The 17,479-nt window shown below is 51.1% G+C and overlaps 10 protein-coding genes across 10 annotated transcripts; 6 read left to right on the top strand and 4 right to left on the bottom strand.

The window, feature by feature from the left end:
* Positions 1–1,078: 1,078 nt before the first annotated feature.
* BCR37DRAFT_24524 (uncharacterized protein) lies at positions 1,079–3,136 on the top strand. The gene has a single exon (XM_040866584.1). The coding sequence runs from the start codon at positions 1,517–1,519 to the stop codon at positions 2,984–2,986; it is 1,470 nt and encodes a 489-aa protein (XP_040725104.1). The 5' UTR covers positions 1,079–1,516; the 3' UTR covers positions 2,987–3,136.
* On the bottom strand, positions 3,136–4,056 carry BCR37DRAFT_347620 (peptidase family M48-domain-containing protein; the record flags this gene model as incomplete). Its single annotated transcript, XM_040867780.1, has 1 exon — positions 3,136–4,056. The coding sequence occupies one exon, from the start codon at positions 4,054–4,056 to the stop codon at positions 3,136–3,138; it is 921 nt and encodes a 306-aa protein (XP_040725103.1).
* A 266-nt stretch (positions 4,057–4,322) lies between these two features.
* BCR37DRAFT_387458 (uncharacterized protein) lies at positions 4,323–5,411 on the bottom strand (the record flags this gene model as incomplete). Its single annotated transcript, XM_040870537.1, has 1 exon — positions 4,323–5,411. One exon carries the CDS (start codon positions 5,409–5,411, stop codon positions 4,323–4,325), a length of 1,089 nt encoding a protein of 362 aa, XP_040725102.1.
* A 161-nt stretch (positions 5,412–5,572) lies between these two features.
* On the top strand, positions 5,573–5,855 carry BCR37DRAFT_347680 (copper chaperone taha; the record flags this gene model as incomplete). Its single annotated transcript, XM_040867784.1, has 2 exons — positions 5,573–5,657; positions 5,710–5,855. The coding sequence occupies 2 exons, from the start codon at positions 5,573–5,575 to the stop codon at positions 5,853–5,855; spliced, it is 231 nt and encodes a 76-aa protein (XP_040725101.1).
* Positions 5,856–6,048: 193 nt separating this feature from the next.
* BCR37DRAFT_402744 (putative ribosomal protein S12, cytosolic) lies at positions 6,049–6,513 on the top strand (the record flags this gene model as incomplete). Its single annotated transcript, XM_040871932.1, has 1 exon — positions 6,049–6,513. One exon carries the CDS (start codon positions 6,049–6,051, stop codon positions 6,511–6,513), a length of 465 nt encoding a protein of 154 aa, XP_040725100.1.
* A 3,346-nt stretch (positions 6,514–9,859) lies between these two features.
* Positions 9,860–11,695, bottom strand: BCR37DRAFT_347821 (VRR-NUC domain-containing protein; the record flags this gene model as incomplete). The annotated part of the gene is made up of 1 exon (XM_040867798.1): positions 9,860–11,695. A coding segment is annotated over one exon (1,836 nt), but the record flags the coding sequence as incomplete, so codon positions are not given.
* Positions 11,696–12,849: 1,154 nt separating this feature from the next.
* Positions 12,850–13,980, top strand: BCR37DRAFT_347674 (uncharacterized protein; the record flags this gene model as incomplete). Its single annotated transcript, XM_040867783.1, has 1 exon — positions 12,850–13,980. One exon carries the CDS (start codon positions 12,850–12,852, stop codon positions 13,978–13,980), a length of 1,131 nt encoding a protein of 376 aa, XP_040725098.1.
* A 199-nt stretch (positions 13,981–14,179) lies between these two features.
* BCR37DRAFT_393010 (uncharacterized protein) lies at positions 14,180–15,499 on the top strand (the record flags this gene model as incomplete). Its single annotated transcript, XM_040871234.1, has 1 exon — positions 14,180–15,499. One exon carries the CDS (start codon positions 14,180–14,182, stop codon positions 15,497–15,499), a length of 1,320 nt encoding a protein of 439 aa, XP_040725097.1.
* A 39-nt stretch (positions 15,500–15,538) lies between these two features.
* Positions 15,539–16,579, bottom strand: BCR37DRAFT_24535 (TBC-domain-containing protein). Its single transcript, XM_040866585.1, has one exon. It carries the CDS (start codon positions 16,505–16,507, stop codon positions 15,578–15,580), a length of 930 nt encoding a protein of 309 aa, XP_040725096.1. The 5' UTR covers positions 16,508–16,579; the 3' UTR covers positions 15,539–15,577.
* Positions 16,580–16,806: 227 nt separating this feature from the next.
* BCR37DRAFT_335000 (histone acetyltransferase subunit NuA4-domain-containing protein) lies at positions 16,807–17,085 on the top strand (the record flags this gene model as incomplete). The annotated part of the gene is made up of 1 exon (XM_040867166.1): positions 16,807–17,085. A coding segment is annotated over one exon (279 nt), but the record flags the coding sequence as incomplete, so codon positions are not given.
* Between the last annotated feature and the right edge of the window lie 394 nt (positions 17,086–17,479).

Here is a 17,479-nt window from a genome sequence, read left to right as displayed (position 1 = left end):
CCTACTTCCGCAGTCTCGTCTACGCATTTACCAAATTCGGCATCTTGGCCACGTTGATCTTAAGCTGGCGTGTCAGCAATGACACAGCATGTCATCATGAGTATGCTGTTTCCGAGCACAGCCAACATGCATCAGCTGTCCTGCAGCCCGACTCCTGCTATGGCTAGACTCGTATGGTCATGCTCAAAGCAGCTATATCTCGAGTCAGCTGGCAGACCCCTCAACAGAACGGAAATTACTCATCATCTAGTGGTGCAAAAGTTGCGACCAAGCCTATGGTGACAGCAATTCTCCGCGTTTTACACATACATTAGCAGGTGATGTCTGTGGACATGAGACCGAGGTTCTGTGATAGAGGCTGGCCGCTTGAATTCTCAGGGCTGAATTCAGCAACTGTCATCGTCAAGAGTTGACATGATCACGGCGACACTGATATTCGGGCATGGACTTTTGGCTTCCAAAGTCCTCCTGAATTCGGAAGCTTGCGGTCTTGATCAATGCTTGACGTAGGCAGGCTGTGCTTAATGCTCATGCTGAGCTGCCTGGGCAGCTCGAGAAGGCCGGACCGTCCTTCTACCAATGATGAGAGTTGTACCCTGATCTGTCTACAGCCATCAAAGCCAGCATGTCACCTTCAGATATTCCTCCTTCCGGTGCCGGTTCGATGCCATAGATCAAATCATGAGCATTGTCGTTGTTGGCCTCAGTAGACGAAACGAATTCACTGAATCATGAATATAATGCTCTCTGATGGTCGACGCGTGCGCAATACGAGCTGTAGCCTGTAGGTCCAGAACACCGAATCTAGAGGTGTCCGACATCACATTGCAGATGTATCTCGGCGTGACTGCAAGTGTCAATTGATCAGCTTCGACAACCTAATTAACATTTTGACAGACTATCGTCTCAGATCCACACTGCCCAGGTAGGCAAGTATGGGCAGCGTTTCGAACAACCACTACAGTGAGTCAGTGACACTACCTCGTCGACGGACAGACCGCCCTGCCGCCTGGTTCGAAGGCGCTATGCCACCGGCGTGAATGGTCGAGAGGTGTCTCAGATGGGCGGAAATTTTTGGCAACTCCAGCCAGCGACCAGTCAACGACCAGCCTTCTCTCCCTGCAAAGTCTTGCCGCGGTACCCCTTCTCAGCGTGGATGGACTCGCCTGACGCAAGCGCAGATGGAACTGTCTCCAAGGACTCGGTCCATATAGTCCCGTCAGTCTAGTCTTCTGGCGCCGACCCGTATGGCGGCCGAGCTATATTTCATCTCTTGGACCACCCGCATCCTATAATACACACAACATCCAGTCAGGATCTCTAGCATCTCTCACCATACCTACTGAGCAGGCTCGGGCTTGACGCGTTGAAGAATTTTCGACCAGGACAACAGAGACGAGGTATCGAGGCAAACATTTTTTGATCAGCGACCTATTGTCAGTCCTTGCAGCCGGTCAGCAAGTGGCAGACGAGCCTCGAGACTTTGTCTGTCACCTGTTCAGCGTACGATTGCCCAATGACGAACGAGGTTTTATCATATGCGCCTATTCAACTGAGCGATTCGGCGTTGAAGGCCATCAATGATTCCGGCATGGCGGTAGCGGCAATCTCATTAGCGGTTGGCGTCTTTATGCTTCTCATCATCGCCATACAGTATTATCGGTTTCCGAAGCAAGTACTAAAGTTATGCTCAAGCGGTCCGACGATGCTTCTTTATGCAAGTCTCGTGGCGTCGATTCCCTTTTCTGTGTTCTGGATAGTCTCGTGCAGTCCGGCAGCATCGAATAAAGTTGCTTGCGAGATATCCATGTGGGCAATCGTCTTCTTTCTGAATCTCATCATTGGATTCTTGACCGTCATGCTGCTATTATGCGCATTTCTCCTCTCACCCTGGCCCAAGCTTGCTGGATGCTATTACAGGAATTGGTACCTTTGCTTCTTCTTCTTCCTCTCTCTCGGACTCAGTCTTGTCGGAATCTTTACGGGCACTTTCGGATACTTGGTTGATCAAGACACTTGCTGGGTCATTGCAACCAAGACCTACGACACTGAATTGGAAGAGACGCGTGCAAAATATGTGATGCTGGTCATCATGATTTACGGGCCGCTCTACGCATCGTTATTCTTGAACCTTGGCCTCTTTGCGTACGTCGTCGTACGCCTCAACAAGGTCTGGGAAGACCGCAGCAACCTTGGGGTCCAGTCTACGCAAGACTTTTCAAGGGCTCTTACCAGGCGAGTTGCTTTCATTCCCGTGGCTATTGGCACACACGCATTGCTCGTGATTGGCGGCGACTTGCCCATCACGTACAAGACGACAACAGCCATGTTTATGAGCTTTTTTTGCAATTACATTGGTTTCTCTTCCTTCACTATCTGTGTTGCCATGTGTGCAGCACTCATCGATCCAGGGTTCCGCAAGATCTTGCGCTTGAATCATGCAGCTGTTGCAAGAGCTGCAGAGCTAGAGGCAGGAGGCAGAATATCTTATGTTGGAAGCTACAAATACATGGATGGTAATACGAAACACGCCAGCACCGATTCACCAGCCGAAATTGCCATGATGCCCACCTCACCCACTTCACCAAACTCTCCATTCAGCCAGACGAGTTCTTCTGCGTCTACAACGACACGCTCAAGTCGTAAATGGATACCAGCAATCTCAGCACATGAGCTTCCCGAGTTGGCACCCGCACGAATGGATCCACTCCCACAAATACCATCACCTATAGCTCGCAGTCCACAAATTCCAGCAACCATTCGCACTTTTGAGTTCATGGAATCAGTTGGCTCTAGTTGGGTTACTGCGCCAGTCTTGCCAGGTAGGCAAGATTCCTTGACAGTATCAATGCTTCCTGCTGTGACACTCCTGGCTGCACCGCCTGTAATGGCTGCGCAGGGACGTATCTGGGAGCCGAACTTTCCATCGGCACTCATGGTAGAAGATGAGGAACTGGTTGTTCCTGCCATTCGCCCAGGTGCATAGGGTCACCGTCAAACAACGACCTAAACACTCAAACTGACCCCTTATGAACTTTTTGAATAAATTTACAGCGAAGGTTTTGCATCCATTGAACAACTCAAACTCAATTACTCTGTAGTGAATCTCAATTTCGTCCAATTCTTGAAAATACCTCAAAACTTGGCATAGCCTTGCTTTTTTTGAAGTTCTCGCATTCCGCTATCGAAGCTATCGACGGATGCGCGACAATTGCTAGATGCACGAATCTCTTTTGCTTCTGCCATCTTACTTTCGATATACGCAATTCTTGACTTGTTGGAGGGATGGGTACTCAGGAATTGTGGAACTTGTCCCTGAGCAGCTGCTTCCATACGCATCCAAACGGCTTTCGCTTCTTCTGGATTATAACACGCTTGAGCCATCAGCCGCAAGCCGATATAATCGGCTTCTGTCTCCATGTGTCTGGAATAGGGGTTATCCAAGGCAAGTGTTGTGATGCCACGACCGAGTCCCATGGCCAAATCACCGGATCCTGTAACTTGTGCAAGAACAAGCGTCAAACCAAGCGTCAAGACTTGTGAAATGGGGTTCATGGACATTTGCTCAGCGGTATGCCGAGCAACTTGATGTCCAATCTCATGACCCAAGACACTAGCGAGACCATCGGGAGTTTTGGCAACGGGTAATAATCCAGAAAAGACGAAAATCTTACCACCTGGAATGACAAATGCATTTGCTTCTGGTGAATCAATGACATGCACTTCCCAATCAAGTCCTTTCAAGCCACTCACTTGAATCAATCGTTTCGCAACCGTTATGACAGTCTTGGCATGCGGATGCGATGCTGGTAGCATTTTGTTGCCATATTGTTGTAAGATGGCTTGATATGTTTCCTCAGCAGCAGCCGTTTCCGTTCGTGCAGAGACATTCATGAATCGTCGACGTCCCGTCAACTCCACCTTTTCAAGATGCGACACATAATACATCGTACCACCCACAACAACCACACCACCGCCATACTGAAAGCCTGGCGTTTTCCAAACTGCTCGACCGTTCTTGCCACGCACGGATTGGGCGAAGCGTTGGTAGAGCATGCGTTGGACGCGTGGGTCGATGCCTGCTGCTGAAGTGCGGGTGGTTGCATGGAAGGCGCGTGTTGTGGTAAGGTGATGGATATGGCCTGTGAGCTTTGCTTGTATAGAGCGATAAAGGTAGCCTGACATGCTTGTGCTTGATAACAGCTACGTATAGGTTGAGTATCTTTTGAGTCTGGGGAAGGCGACAAAGTGAAAGTGACGCCCATTGGATTGGCGTGTAAAAGGACAGTCACATATACTGCGACAATGATCTTTTATGTTTCTTACACGACCTGCTCGTCATCCACATCCATGATAATGGCAGGCTGGGTCATCAAAGCAGGCTGCACACTACCAGATCCTTGCGCTAGATGCGCATCCAGGGATTGAAGACTATACCCACTCACAGAGCGTTGTCCCGTACTCAATCGATCCGCATCTCGGGTGTCTTCCATATTGTTGTGTAGCATGGATCGATAGTTGTATAGGCTACCAGCAAGCGACGTACCCGTTCGACCACCCATGGCACTTGTATCGCCCGCAGGCATATACGTTGCAGGCGTAGAAGCGTTGTGTTGTGTATGAGCTGATTCAAACGATGTTCGAGCAGAAGCTGGTGCAAGCGCGCGCATACTCGCTTGTGTATCGATACTGCGACGTCGGCGACGTGCTTTTGAGCTAGAAGCCAAGGTCAACATACTTGCATTATCAGCAGCGCCTGTGCCCATCACACCGCTTGTTCGTTGGGAAAGGAGAGAGGCTGCTGTTTGTGGAAAGAAGGTTGGTTGCGTCTCTGCTGTGCGTGTGGTGAAGATGGAAAGAACGGTGGATTCCTTGGAGGAGTGGAGGGAAGCCATTGGACTGTGTGTGGATGCATTATCTGCCGTCTCTTCATCCATACCAATACGAGGGGTATCCACTGTCTCGCCATCTGCTTCAGACAAGTCATCCTCCGTTTTTTCCGTTGCAAGCGGTCTATCTTCTGGATCCACTGGCCGTCTGTCTGATGTATCTGTGAGTGAGAGCATCGACGGCATCCTACTATCGCGCAATCCTCTTGCCTGACTCGGCGCTTCAACATTCAACACGGCAGCATTGGACGAGACACTAGGTGCGCGTGTAGAAATGGTAGGCCGTAGACTAGACGCATCACTACCAGATCCTTCAAGGGAACTCCCCGTTTGCTGGAGTGAGAGAAAAGGCGCGCCATGAACAGACGAGGCTGGTGTGGAGAGGTGATGGGCGTTTTGTGCGTTATTGTTGCGCGCTGCTGTTGGATCGCCATGTGTTGCAGTACGCTTGTATAGTTTTGAGAGCCAGCTGAAGCGACTACTTGCTGAGCCTTTCTGCCTCGAGTGCATGACACTGGCCATTGTGTGTTGTGTTGCTGTGTGATGAAAGCGTGGGGGAGGTTCGAGCGTGTTGGGCGGCGTCATCTCTGCGACAGAGCGCGACTTACTAGACAACATACGCTCTTCTGCTCAGGCATCAGGCAGCAGAGACAAAGCGCGTGACGGCCAGATCAGCAGGAAAGATGAGTGCGACGTACCAGTACAGCGTTGCCATGACGTGCGGCGCATGCAGTGCTGCTGTCAATCGCGTGCTCACAAAGATGGAAGGTGCGTATACAGCAGATCATGGATGAGCAAGGAAGGCTAACTGGGTGTTTAGGGGTAGAGACGATTGACATTGACATGGAGAAGCAGACGGTGCTTGTGTCTGCAGACCCTGGGCTGGGTGCGACGTATGATGCGGTGCTGGAGAAGATTAAGAAGACGGGCAAGACTGTGCATGGGGGCGAGGTTGTGAGTGGATAGCATACTGCTCACTCTCACTAGTATCAGTATCACCAGTACTAGTATCGTTAGTATCAGTATCATTTCCAGTATTAGGAGCAGCACCCGGGACTGCTTTCTGCGCCCGAAATTCAAACAAACTCACAGCGAAAGGAAATTCAGGCAGAGACACCACAGAATAGACAGACACTCCCACTCCTCTCCCCCAGCAACCATGTCAGACACAGAAGACTACGATGCCGTCAAGGCAGCAGAGCTCAAGAAGGCACGTTCCTTCCGCCGTTTCCAGTACCGCGGCATCGAACTCGAGGCACTCCTCGACATGTCCTCTGAGCAACTCATGGACCTCGTCCATGCCCGTGCACGCAGAAAGTTCCAGCGTGGTCTCAAGAGGAAGCCCATGGGCTTGATCAAGAAGCTCCGTAAGGCAAAGAAGGAGGCACCTGCAAACGAGAAGCCTGCCGCAGTCAAGACGCACCTGCGTGACATGATCATTGTCCCAGAGATGATTGGCAGCATCATTGGCATCTACAACGGAAAGGTCTTCAACCAAGTCGAGATCCGCCCCGAGATGGTCGGCCACTACCTTGCCGAGTTCTCCATTTCCTACAAGCCCGTTCGTCACGGTCGTCCTGGTATTGGAGCTACCCACTCTTCGCGATTCATCCCTCTCAAGTAGAGGCACTCAGCAATCCAAGCAAACTCTGGCTCTCAGCCTCTTTGCATATACCACGTTCTTACGAGCAATACAAAATCTCAAAAAAATTCAGTCTCTTCTTCACTCATGTGATGGTTGATTTGTCAATCTCTGAAAGGACCTTTGACATTAAGACACCTCTCCTCTTCCTCTCCCCATCCATGTCCCCAATCGCGTTTGTTGTCGCTGCCGATGCTCTTCCGCCTCTCGTCTGAGCACTTGTGTCTCTCCTTGAATACTTGCCTTTCAACATCATTGACTACATCATTGACTATCCCTGAGAGGTGCAGTAAGATTTACGTAGAATTACTTGCAAACACTCCCCTTTCAATGGTATGCCTGAGCCTGTTCTTGAGTTGTCTGTATACTAGTCACTTGAGTGTCGTTAGACTGCGACAGTCAGGCTTGTCGCATGCGTTCGACACGTCTCACGCACAACCCTTTTCAAAACGACACCGACACGCACATTAGCTCCAAAGGCTTATAGCACTAGGGTCGTATGGAGCGAGGTATCTTCTTTAGCTAGTGCGCCTATTCACAAGATGCCTGCTTTTAGCTGCTCTACTCAGATGCTGTATACGTCCATCCACTTTGGCAATCGAGGTCCACGAGTCCTAACGCTGAACGACACTACTACCATTGAACCGCGGCGATGAGCTTCAAGACACAGACAGACATCTCTCCGTTTATGACTACACCCGAGTGATGTTGGCGGACAAGCTTCCACTACAGCGCAGCATAGACAAGCATCTGTTTGCGATGCAGCAGCGCGACACACTGACATGAAAAAGGAAGGCCGCAGCGTGTGCTCGCAAAATAGGCAAGCACTCAACAAAAGTAATGCACGACGCTTCCGATTGGCTCTGTGCGCTTGGGCTGCCATTGCAAGCACTGACGAGCCGGTCATCTGAGTGCCCGTGGCTTCACCACACAGTGACAAATGTTGAGGAAACACGATTAAGCTGATCGTGGCAAAGCACATTAAGCTCACCAATTGATATTTGGTCATATATCGCTCTGCTCTGCCTAATTACCTCCTTGCCCAGTCGTCACAGTTTTCTACTACCATCTGAACCTTTCTCCTTCATGCAGCTGAAGCCCTTCAATGCTTCTCCAGTCTGCGTCCTTGGCATTCGCCAAAACACTCTACAGCTCATCATGAGCTTCTTCAACTGGGCACTCGAGCTTCAAGACTTCTTTAATCTCAGTCTTTCATTTCTATCAAGCTTTTTTTTTGAACGCGTACGAGCACCTGATTGTCGCGGACTGAGCTCCGAGCTCTCAGTGCTCCTACCCTTCCGTCTTCACAGCCGCGTCTGTGCACCCCGAGTTCCCAGTGCTCACCCCTTTCCGTCTTCTCAGCCGCGTCTGTCTATCTCGAGCTCCCAGCGCTCCTACCCTTCCGCCATCACGCTGGCACCTGCAAGCTCCCAGTGCTATCACACGTCCCGACGTATCTCTGTCGCATGTCTCCTGCTCAGACCTGTCTCAAACTCAAACCTGTTCCGCTCGCAAGCATCACTCGGTCCTCGCCCAGACCTTCATCGGCAACTGCCAGTGTTATTTCCAGGGTCTTTGCCATCGCCCACTTCTATCTCGTCTGTTCAGTTGCCAGAGGAGAAGGAAGCGCACAAAATCAGGGCCCCAAGACGTCGTTTGATTGACGCAATCAAAGTCATGGCTGAGAAACAAGGCATCTCAGAAGTCAAAGCTGTTGAGCAAGCTGCGCTTTGCGCGGAAATGCTTCGCTGCCTGAATTCGCCGAAAGCTCATTGCCCAAGAAATCGCCCAACCACCGGTAGATGTACCAAACAGGCATATTCAGCAGCCTCTTATGACAAGCTGATCTGAATAAGAACGAGGTCGTGGCGGGCTGCAGCAACATGCCCAATCGCACAATTGCCAACCGTTGGATCCGGCAATGCAGTTCAGGCGCAGCTGTTGAGTAGGCCGCAGGTGATCGTCCTCATAGCATCGGGGGCTCAGGATCAAGACTAGTAAAGCGTCACATGCGGGCACCCGTCGCGGAAATTTTGCCGCAGCGTATATTTTCAGGGGGAAAACCCGGGTCACAAAAAGCAGAGTATGCCGCGAAAGTCTCCCGTTTCACTTACACTTCGCTAAAAAGGCCAGCAGTCGCACCACAAGCCTGTACATATTGAGTTGCCATCTGTAGCTAATGCTCACAGATTACAAAGGTCTAGGACAAGTCTGGTAGATGCCATTTGAAGTGTTTTGCCGCGGAGATGATTCTGCATTAGTGCAGATCAGGGAAAAAAGAACGCAGTCTAGATTTGGACTTCTCCGGAGTTGTGCCATATGCCACGTTTTCTGCGATCCCATGACCACGGTTAGCTTTAAATATGCAAACGTCCTCTGAGATGCCAGCTCTTCTCAATCAACTTAGGCCTACGATTTTGCCGACAAGCCAAGAGCGAACTCTGGGAGATCTCATCCAAGGCCTGTCAGTCATAGGCAGCCGTATCTCGATGGCGAACATAAGCAAACTGCTTGGCATTCCATTGTGGGGTTGGAGCCTGATTTTCACTCCGATTGAGGCTGAGAAGATTGCACCACCTGGAGCTTGCTGGCTGCAGATGAACGACGTAAAAGGGAAGGAAGGTTTTCCTTTCAGGAAGGTTTGTCAAAAGACATTGCCACCTTCCTGGTAGTATCACAGGATCTGCTCTCCTGTTTCAAACAATGTCGAAAGAGCCGAATTTTGCGATTCAACCTGGTTCAGTTCAAAGCTCTATACCTTTCGAAAAGGAGATGATCGAGGCCTCAAGGCACCTGAGGATCGCTGTCAGACCTATCCGGGGTTCGCATCGCATTCCCATTGAGCCAAAAGTGACTAGTCCCTAGAGGACACCGCTGCAGCTCTTTAAACCCCGAATCCAAGGCCTCATCCAGGAGTCAGTGCTCATCAGGAGACACCTCCTGGACCCAACTTCGAATCCCGCAGAATCTCGAAGCTCATTTTATATCTAACAATCGCCTCACCCCTGGAGATCGGCACGTCGGCATTGTTTACCCCAACCAGGACAAAAAGGATGCAAAGGATCATAATCCCTACCCGCCTGTGCTTGCGCCATTCAAAACCCATTGGTGTCGATACTTCCTCGAGAAAGTCGTAACTTACAGAGGTTATGCTCGTGATACTAGTACTATTGTTACGAACCAGTGCTTCCTCTCATCTTGATGCCTGAGCAGGTGAACAAAGTCATGAGTTGGCATCGGCACTGTCTGTATCAGCAAAGCCTGGTGCTGCCAGCCCATTTGAAAGCTTAGATTTTCAGAATGCATCCATAACCAAATACACTTCGTCTTATACTTGCCTTGCACCGATGACTTTTCTGGAGCTTTGTGCAGTCTTGCCTTTCGCTTTGACGGCATGCCGTTTTCTGTTGGCATGCTCTCCATCAGTCGGCTGCACCTCACTCACAAGGCACAATTCGACATCAACACCGGCGAGCGCCATTTGATCAAGCCACGCGATTTGTGTCTCTGACAAGCGGTCTCCGGGACCCTTGACCTCAACAAACAGGCATTTTCGCGTGTCCGGATTCCACATGCATAAATCACCAATACCACCGACACGGTGGCCGTATTCCTCCGCGAAAAGTCGACAAAGCTGTGCAAGGGGTCGAGGGCCAATGCACGATGCAATTTCCAGCAAGTCTTGTAATGCGTAATTCCAATTGACACCAACGCACCATGTTTCTCGGTTGCGGTGGATGGTGTCTGTCGCCTGCAAAAGCTCGGCTGCTTTGCCATTCTCTATCGCAGCCAGACGAAGATTAAGTGCACTCGCACGAGAAGGATAAAAGGCATCAGTGGCGAGATCGAGGGGGGCAGTTTGGAATGCTGTCTGAAACACACCAGGAATCGGCAAGAACAAAATATCCCAGAACAACAGACCAAACAGCGTTGTGACAATAGAATTCTCCGAGTGGAAGCCACGCCAGCCGAGAGTTTCGTAAAATTCCAAGGATAATTGCTCAACCGAAACTTCACCGCCGTCCTTGCCACGCCAGACAGAGTGCTTCCCAGTCTCTGGGTCGTCAAGACGCATACCAATCACTTGACGCTTCGCAGGCTTCCGGATGAGAATGTGTGAAAAGTCATGTTGCTGCCTCTTCACGGTGTTCAAGTCGCGTTCGAGACGAACAATCCGATTTTGCAACGCATGGTGGTAGATTTGGTGAGTGTCGACATCCTGCAGACCAGCGACACAAGTCTCGAGCGCCAGGCGTTTACTTTTTCTAACTCCAACTTCTGCCGTTGGCCCAAGAGCAAGAGGATTGTAGTGTTGTTCAATCAAAGCCTTCCGATCGTACCATTCTCCGCGACGACCCACTCGAAAGATCTTTTGAGACAACAAAGCAGTCCATACTTCATGTTCTCGCGAGTATTCATGCCGTTTGGCAAAGACCACTGCGGCTTTGAAGAGTAGCCGCGTCCAGACCCAACCAGCGGTAAAGCGGCGAGCGTAGTAGCGTGCTCGACGATCATGGAGCGGATCGTCTGTGCTTTCAATCTTGATTTGCATCTCCTGATCTTGTTCACACATAACGAGCACTTGCCAGTCCTCGTACACTTGATGAAAAATGGCAATGACTCGATCAAGGCCAGCTTCAGTCTGGTTCGAGCTCAATTCCATGATGGCGTCGACTTCAAACTTGAGCTTAAGCGCATGTTCATAGTCGAGAAGTGCCTGCCGAGAAGAAAATATGGTGGAAAGCCTATCAACCTCGTACGTCGGAAAGTTGCGCTTCGAGATGCGAGCGAGAATGAGCGTCGTGAGCGACTTTTCACTGTACTCGCTGGACCGATAAAAAACTAGATGTAGTCGGTGAAAGAGCATGACTGGCTCATTGGCCAACCGTATCATAGTGCCAGTCATTGAGCGGATGCGAGACATCATCTGATTGGACTTGCGCGTCGGCTTGCTTCCTGCACCGTCTCGATCGAGACCAAGACTACCAGAGCGCGAGAGGCCAATTTGGGAGTGCCCAACCTTCAGCAAAGAAGTGAGAAGCTTATCCTTGGTTGTGCCTTTGCAATTGTAGTCCTTGGCCAAAGTCTTGAGCTCATCTAGAGATAAAAGCGCAAGCAGGTCCTCGAGTGTCTCAATAAGGGAGCCGTCTTCCGCAAAATCCACTGATGGACAGAGCAAGGCCTTGCAGGCTGCTTCGACATTGCTAATGTCTCCCTCATACCCAATCTTGTTGATTCGGAACCAAGCACCTCTCTTGCGCAAAAAGAGGCGAACATATAGATAACGCGCCTCGTAGGGCAAGCTTCGGTACTTGGCCGGTATCTCAAGCTCTTCATCTGAAAACAGAAACGCTTCATGCTCGAGGACCGTATCGAGAGCAGTCTCGAAGGCCTGTGTATATAGAGAATCTCTGTGCTGCTTCCTCGTTCTAGGGTTTGGAGAAAGAGCAACATCAAAACCAAGCTGACCGATATTGCCTGGTGTCAATTCGACATCGTAGCCTAGCTTTGAGCCCGTTCGCGGAGGAGTCCGAGGCGGCGAGCCTTCTAGCTTGACTCGCTTGGTCGGCGGTGGCGAGGGCGATGCAGAGATTTCAGGTCGACTGACAGGCCCAATGAAAGGTTCTAGCTTGATGAACGGAGGCTCCTCATCGAGTGACGGAGATTCTAATAGCTGCTTCATCCATGGCAATCAGTGAGCATCCATTGAAATGAGGCGTTGAATCGGGCCAGTCAGTTGCAAATTGCAAGTACTCGATGTTTTCTAGGGTTAGGTCACACGGCTTCTTTTCACAAGCAGCAAAGCACAAGAAACATCCAAGCTCAAGGAGACGAAGAGGATCACTCATGAACGGGTCGAGCAGGTACGACGACCGCAGGTCAGACCGGCATCGAGACTCTCGTGACACGCGCGATTCTGGGCGCAGCAGCGGGCATGACCGCTATGAACGCGATGAGAGGCGTGACTCACGATACCGATCTTCTCGTGATGATGATGACCGTCGCTCCGGAAGTCGGCGGTCATATGATGACAGATCTTCAAGAAGAGACGAGCCTAGGCAATATTCATCCCGTGATGATCGTGGTGGAGGCAGTGGTGGGTATCGTGGCGGTGGTGCAAGTCGTGATTATGACCGGCCTCGCGGCGGTGGTGGTCCAGGACGCATGGACGGACATGGGTATGCTGGTGGTGGCGGAGGAAGCGGTGGTGGTGACAGACGACCTCGTGAACGCAGTCGATCGCCTGTGCGTCCACGCGAACCGACACCCGACCTCACGGATGTTGTGCCCATTCTTGAACGCGTACGGCGCCAGACTATGTGGGACGTAAAGCCGCCTGGCTATGACGATATTTCAGCAGAGCAAGCCAAGTTGTCTGGTTTGTTCCCGCTGCCAGGAGCACCGCGCGCTGCTGCGCCAGCTGATGCAGAGAAGCTCAAGGCTTTCGTCGAAAAGGGGTTGGCGAACAAGCTTGCCGACTTGCAGCCGTCTAGTGCGCGGCAAGCTCGTCGTGTTGTGGTGGAGAATTTGCCACCGTTGACGGAGGAGTCTGCGTTGGTAGGTTTCTTCAACGACATCATGTTCAACTTGAACGTGGGAGAGCGTGGCAAGCTACCTTGTCTCTCTGCACAAATCAACAAGGAAAAGGCGTATGCATTGGTGGAGTTACGGACAAGCGAGGAAGCGACATGTACCCTTGCATTTGATGGCGTTGCCTTTAATGAAGCCAAACTCGCCATTCGCCGACCGAGGGACTATATTGTACCGGAGACGAGAGAAGATGAAAAGCGCACAGACATCATTGGGTCTGTCCAAGACTCACCCAGCAAAATTATGATTCGCGGCTTGCCGACAGCACTTGCCGAGGAACACTGCATCGAGCTGCTCAAGTCATTCGGAGAACTCAAGTCATTCCTGCTTGTCAAAGACAGTGACTCTGGCGAATCCAAGGGCTTTGCCTTTTGCGATTTCAGTGATCCGAGTGCGACAGAAATTGCATGCGAAGGCCTCAACGGTATGGAACTTGGCGAGTCACCTCTCAGTGTTCAGCGTGCTTGTTTGGGCGCAAAGCAAGTTGCACCACCTGTTGCTGGTCTTGCTGCACTTTCCGCATTGGCAGAATCAGAAGCGCCTATGGATGCAACCAAAGTACTCGTCTTCTTCAACATGGTGACTGCAGAGGAACTCAACGATCCGAACGAGTACCAAGATATTTGCAATGACGTTCAGAGTGTCTGCGACGCAAGCGCGCCTGTCGTGGACATCAAGATTCCCAAGCCAAGTGGTGGTTCAAAAGTCAATCCTGGTGTTGGCAAGGTCTTTGTTCGTTTTGCAGATGAAGCTGGCAGTACGGCTGCGATGCATCAGCTGGCTGGTCGCAAATTTTCGAATCGCACCATATTGGCGACGTTCTTCCCAGAGGAGAGCTATGAGGCGGAGGCATTCTGAGATTTCCTCTCTTAGGACAGTTGATGTACTTTACTTTACCTTCGCCATTGCCACTGTCGTGATTTCTTGCTTGTACCTTGTCAGCCTTGGGTTCATGCCAACTTCATGGTGTCTATTGGCTGTGCATCTGATCGCAAACTGAACACGCAGCAGTAGACGAGCAGCGTCATTGACACACACCAGCAACCTGCCCCAGGCCATGCGGACACAGACATGGGTGCTGTCGCTTCCTTTGGTGTCGGGCATTCTCCTCAAAGACCCAGTTGCTGAGCCTTACTTTGACATCGTCTTCAGCGACGACCGTGTCGCGTCAAAAGAAGCACACGCCAAACTTCACGACCCCGTGCAGCAGAAGTACAAGTACCGTCTCATCCATGACGGTCGCGAAAAGTATCTTTGTTCTGTTCCGAACATCACGAAAGCACCTAGTCAGCGATATCGCGACCAGAAGTTGCTGAATGGCGATGAACGTGCCGCGTCACAAGCCAAAGAAGCAGCGATGGCGAAAGCAGCTGCGCAACGCGGTTGGGATATTCTCAAGAAACTAGATGGACATTGTATCTATCGTGGTATTGGCTGGTGGACGTACAAGTTTTGCTTTGGGAAGCATATCGAACAGTTCCATGCGAAACCGCCAGCTGTTGGGCAACCTTTTTATCCGCCTGTGCCAGATCTGAATCATGCATCGTACTCGCTAGGCTCTAGACCTAATCCGGAATCGAGAGCTGCGTCAATGAAACTAGCGCGTGCACAAGGCGCTGCTAAAGCATTGAGCATCACATATGATGGCGGTACGTATTGCCCCCTGATTCGCGGTCCTCGCAAAACAGAAGTTCGTTTCCAGTGCTGCCACAGCGATAGCGAACATATTGCGTCCATCAAAGAAGTCTCAAGTTGCGAGTATCTCATTGTGGTGCATACCTCTCGATTATGTCACGATATTGCATTCATGGAGGAAGCAGCCAAGCCGAACAAGGAGATTGTCTGTAAACTCATCAGCGACAAGCCGGCGACAATCGAAGGCGATCAACGTGCAAAGAAGCCTGTCAAGGATCTGCGACAAGAACCTCCTTCTCCTGGAGTTGATACTGCCAAGAAGTTACCTATACCCGGTGCTGGCAAACCCGCTGCTACGAACGATAAATCTGTTCCTGCACCAAAAGTCAAAAAGCCCAAAGCAGCTGACACACCTGTACCTGTCGAGCCCGTTGCGCCAACACCTGAAGCTGCACCAGCCGTTGACTCAACAGAAGGCGTGGCGCAAGCAACCTCTGAGCCTGTGGTAGACGCACCTGCAGAGGACAAGCCAGACGAAGCTGCAAAGCCGTCGGCAGAGGCGAGTGCGGAAGCATTTGTGAATGCCGTGTTGGATCATCTGGGTGCTTTGTTTGAGGAAGATGCTCAGATTGCTGCCGGCGCAGTGCCAGGTGGCGCAGGATTGCCGATACGTGATCGTCCTGGTGCTGGTGATGGTGCCCCCATGCAAATGCCGATGGGCGGAGAGCAGAATGCTCCTTGACCTCCGTGTGATTCCACCGCCAATCTCTAGCTCAACAATTTGCGTAGCTGCATAGCATATTTTCAAGCCTCTTCCTCTTCACTGCAACTCCTGCATAAGTGTCGCATCCCAGCAATGCCGTGCAAGTTGCTCATAGAGCACGGGCTCAAGCTTGTCAATCCAGCTGACTGCCAGCGTCGTGACAGTCTTACCCTTGAGCGGTGGGAACTTTCTGAGAAGTGCCATGGGTGAAGCTCCTGGTGCCATGATTGCTTCACGCATCATGATGATTTGTGCCAGGACGCAAAGGACATTGAGATGCGGTCCATAGGCGACAAGAAAGTCCCAGAGGACAAGAACTTCCTGCAAAGGTGGTGTGCAAGCGCTCAAGGTCATGATGGAGGGAAACGCATAGACTTCAGCAGTCAGTCCTTTACTCTTGAGATGAGCAGCGAGTTTGCCATCCAATTGAGCAAGACATCGATCAAGCAATGTACAGCCCATATGCACACCCACCAGCGTTGGTGATTGGACATACAATGGACATTCTCGCTGCAGCCAAGTCTCATAGAGCTCAAATGCTTGCACTTCAGAATGACACGCATACAGGAATGGCGCAGCGAGGATATTCATGCCTTGCACATACGGCACACCACTCCCATTCGCTTCCATACCCTTCTCTGCTTCACGATCCAGTGCATGCCATGCGTGGGCGTTGAGGAGACGAATGAGGGCGAGTTCACTGACACGGTTCTTGAAGCCGAGATCGGTTGCGAGGGTACGAAACGTGTCATTGCGTATCTTTTGGTAAGCAGGCGATGCACCACGCTCAACAAGCTCTAGGTATTTATCTGTAGAGGCCGGTTCAGCTTGTAGCAGAATGGACCAGAGGAGAGGTCGCAGATGGTCTTGAGACGTGGGAATGCCTTCGTTGAGGATATGCAGCTTGAGACTACGCACTAGGTCTGGCAGGTCTTGCGGGGACGGTCGCTGTGACAGAAAATGCTCGAGCTCTGAATCATCTGCCATACAGCTTCGCTCGCTCTACCCCTCAGGTCTTGGCAAGGTCACGGTGTGGCTGCTTGGTCCAATGTCGCGTCTTGTGTTTTGATTTTGCGCAGAAAAAGCGACGACATCAACCATCGAGCAGCTACTCCTCCCCTCTGCTATAGGCTTCATCAAGGCAGCAAGGATTAGCTCAAGACTACATGTCAGAAGAACCAAAGACAGGCACACAGCCGCCGCAAGAAGCAGACAAGCAACAGGCACACGGGTCCAACAGTACCCATATCTCTGACGACCTACCAAGTACCGTCAAACCCATTGATTCAGCTGAAGAGCGCGCAGCTCTCCAACAGCGCTACACACAATCTCGTCAAGAACTCAAAGCTCTGATTACTCGTAAGAAACAAGTGGATCGTGATTTGGCGGCATTGGAATCACAAATCTATAAGCAAGAAACGGCATACCTTGAAGAAACGCAGCAAGGCGGTAATCTGGTACGTGGATTTGATGGGTATCTCAAGGGAATTGGGAATACGCGTAAATCCACCTTCAACGAAGCAGACCGGTTATTTTCCTTGTCGAGTGTGAGTTTTAGTGAAGCGGCGAGTGGTGTGGTGGGTAGCGGTAGTGCGAGTTTCCTGCCAAGTCATGCGTCCACGATCATCCCTAATATGCCATACCCAACGAGTCGACGAGAGACTGGGGAGGTGGCAGGGACGCCTGGTGTGGGTAGTGGAAGACGGACGGGTGGATCAACGGTGAAGCGGCGGAAGGAGACACCAGCGGGGTCTGTCGCTGTTAGGACGGACGGTGAGAGTGATTCGGATGCGAGTCAAGGTGATACAAAACGGGCGCGTGTGGGCTATGTAAGCTAGCCAGCGTTGGCTCGTCTTGTCCATACACAACATAAATGAAGCATGATCTGTAATGTGGTTCTGCGTTCTGTGGGGTGTATAAAAAAGATATGGAATGGTGCAGATGTCAAGAATGAGAGCC

The sequence above is a fragment of the Protomyces lactucae-debilis genome (assembly GCF_002105105.1).
Source record: "Protomyces lactucae-debilis strain 12-1054 chromosome Unknown BCR37scaffold_10, whole genome shotgun sequence".
NCBI classification, from domain to species: domain Eukaryota; kingdom Fungi; phylum Ascomycota; class Taphrinomycetes; order Taphrinales; family Protomycetaceae; genus Protomyces; species Protomyces lactucae-debilis.
Note: the sequence above shows the minus strand (reverse complement) of the source record. Positions and strands in the feature narration are given on the sequence as shown.

Bases quoted from the DNA above. Each gene is read 5' to 3' on its own strand.
- BCR37DRAFT_24524 (XM_040866584.1), top strand. From the start codon at position 1,517: ATGACGAACGAGGTTTTATCATATGCGCCTATTCAACTGAGCGATTCG.
- BCR37DRAFT_24535 (XM_040866585.1), bottom strand. From the start codon at position 16,507: ATGGCAGATGATTCAGAGCTCGAGCATTTTCTGTCACAGCGACCGTCC.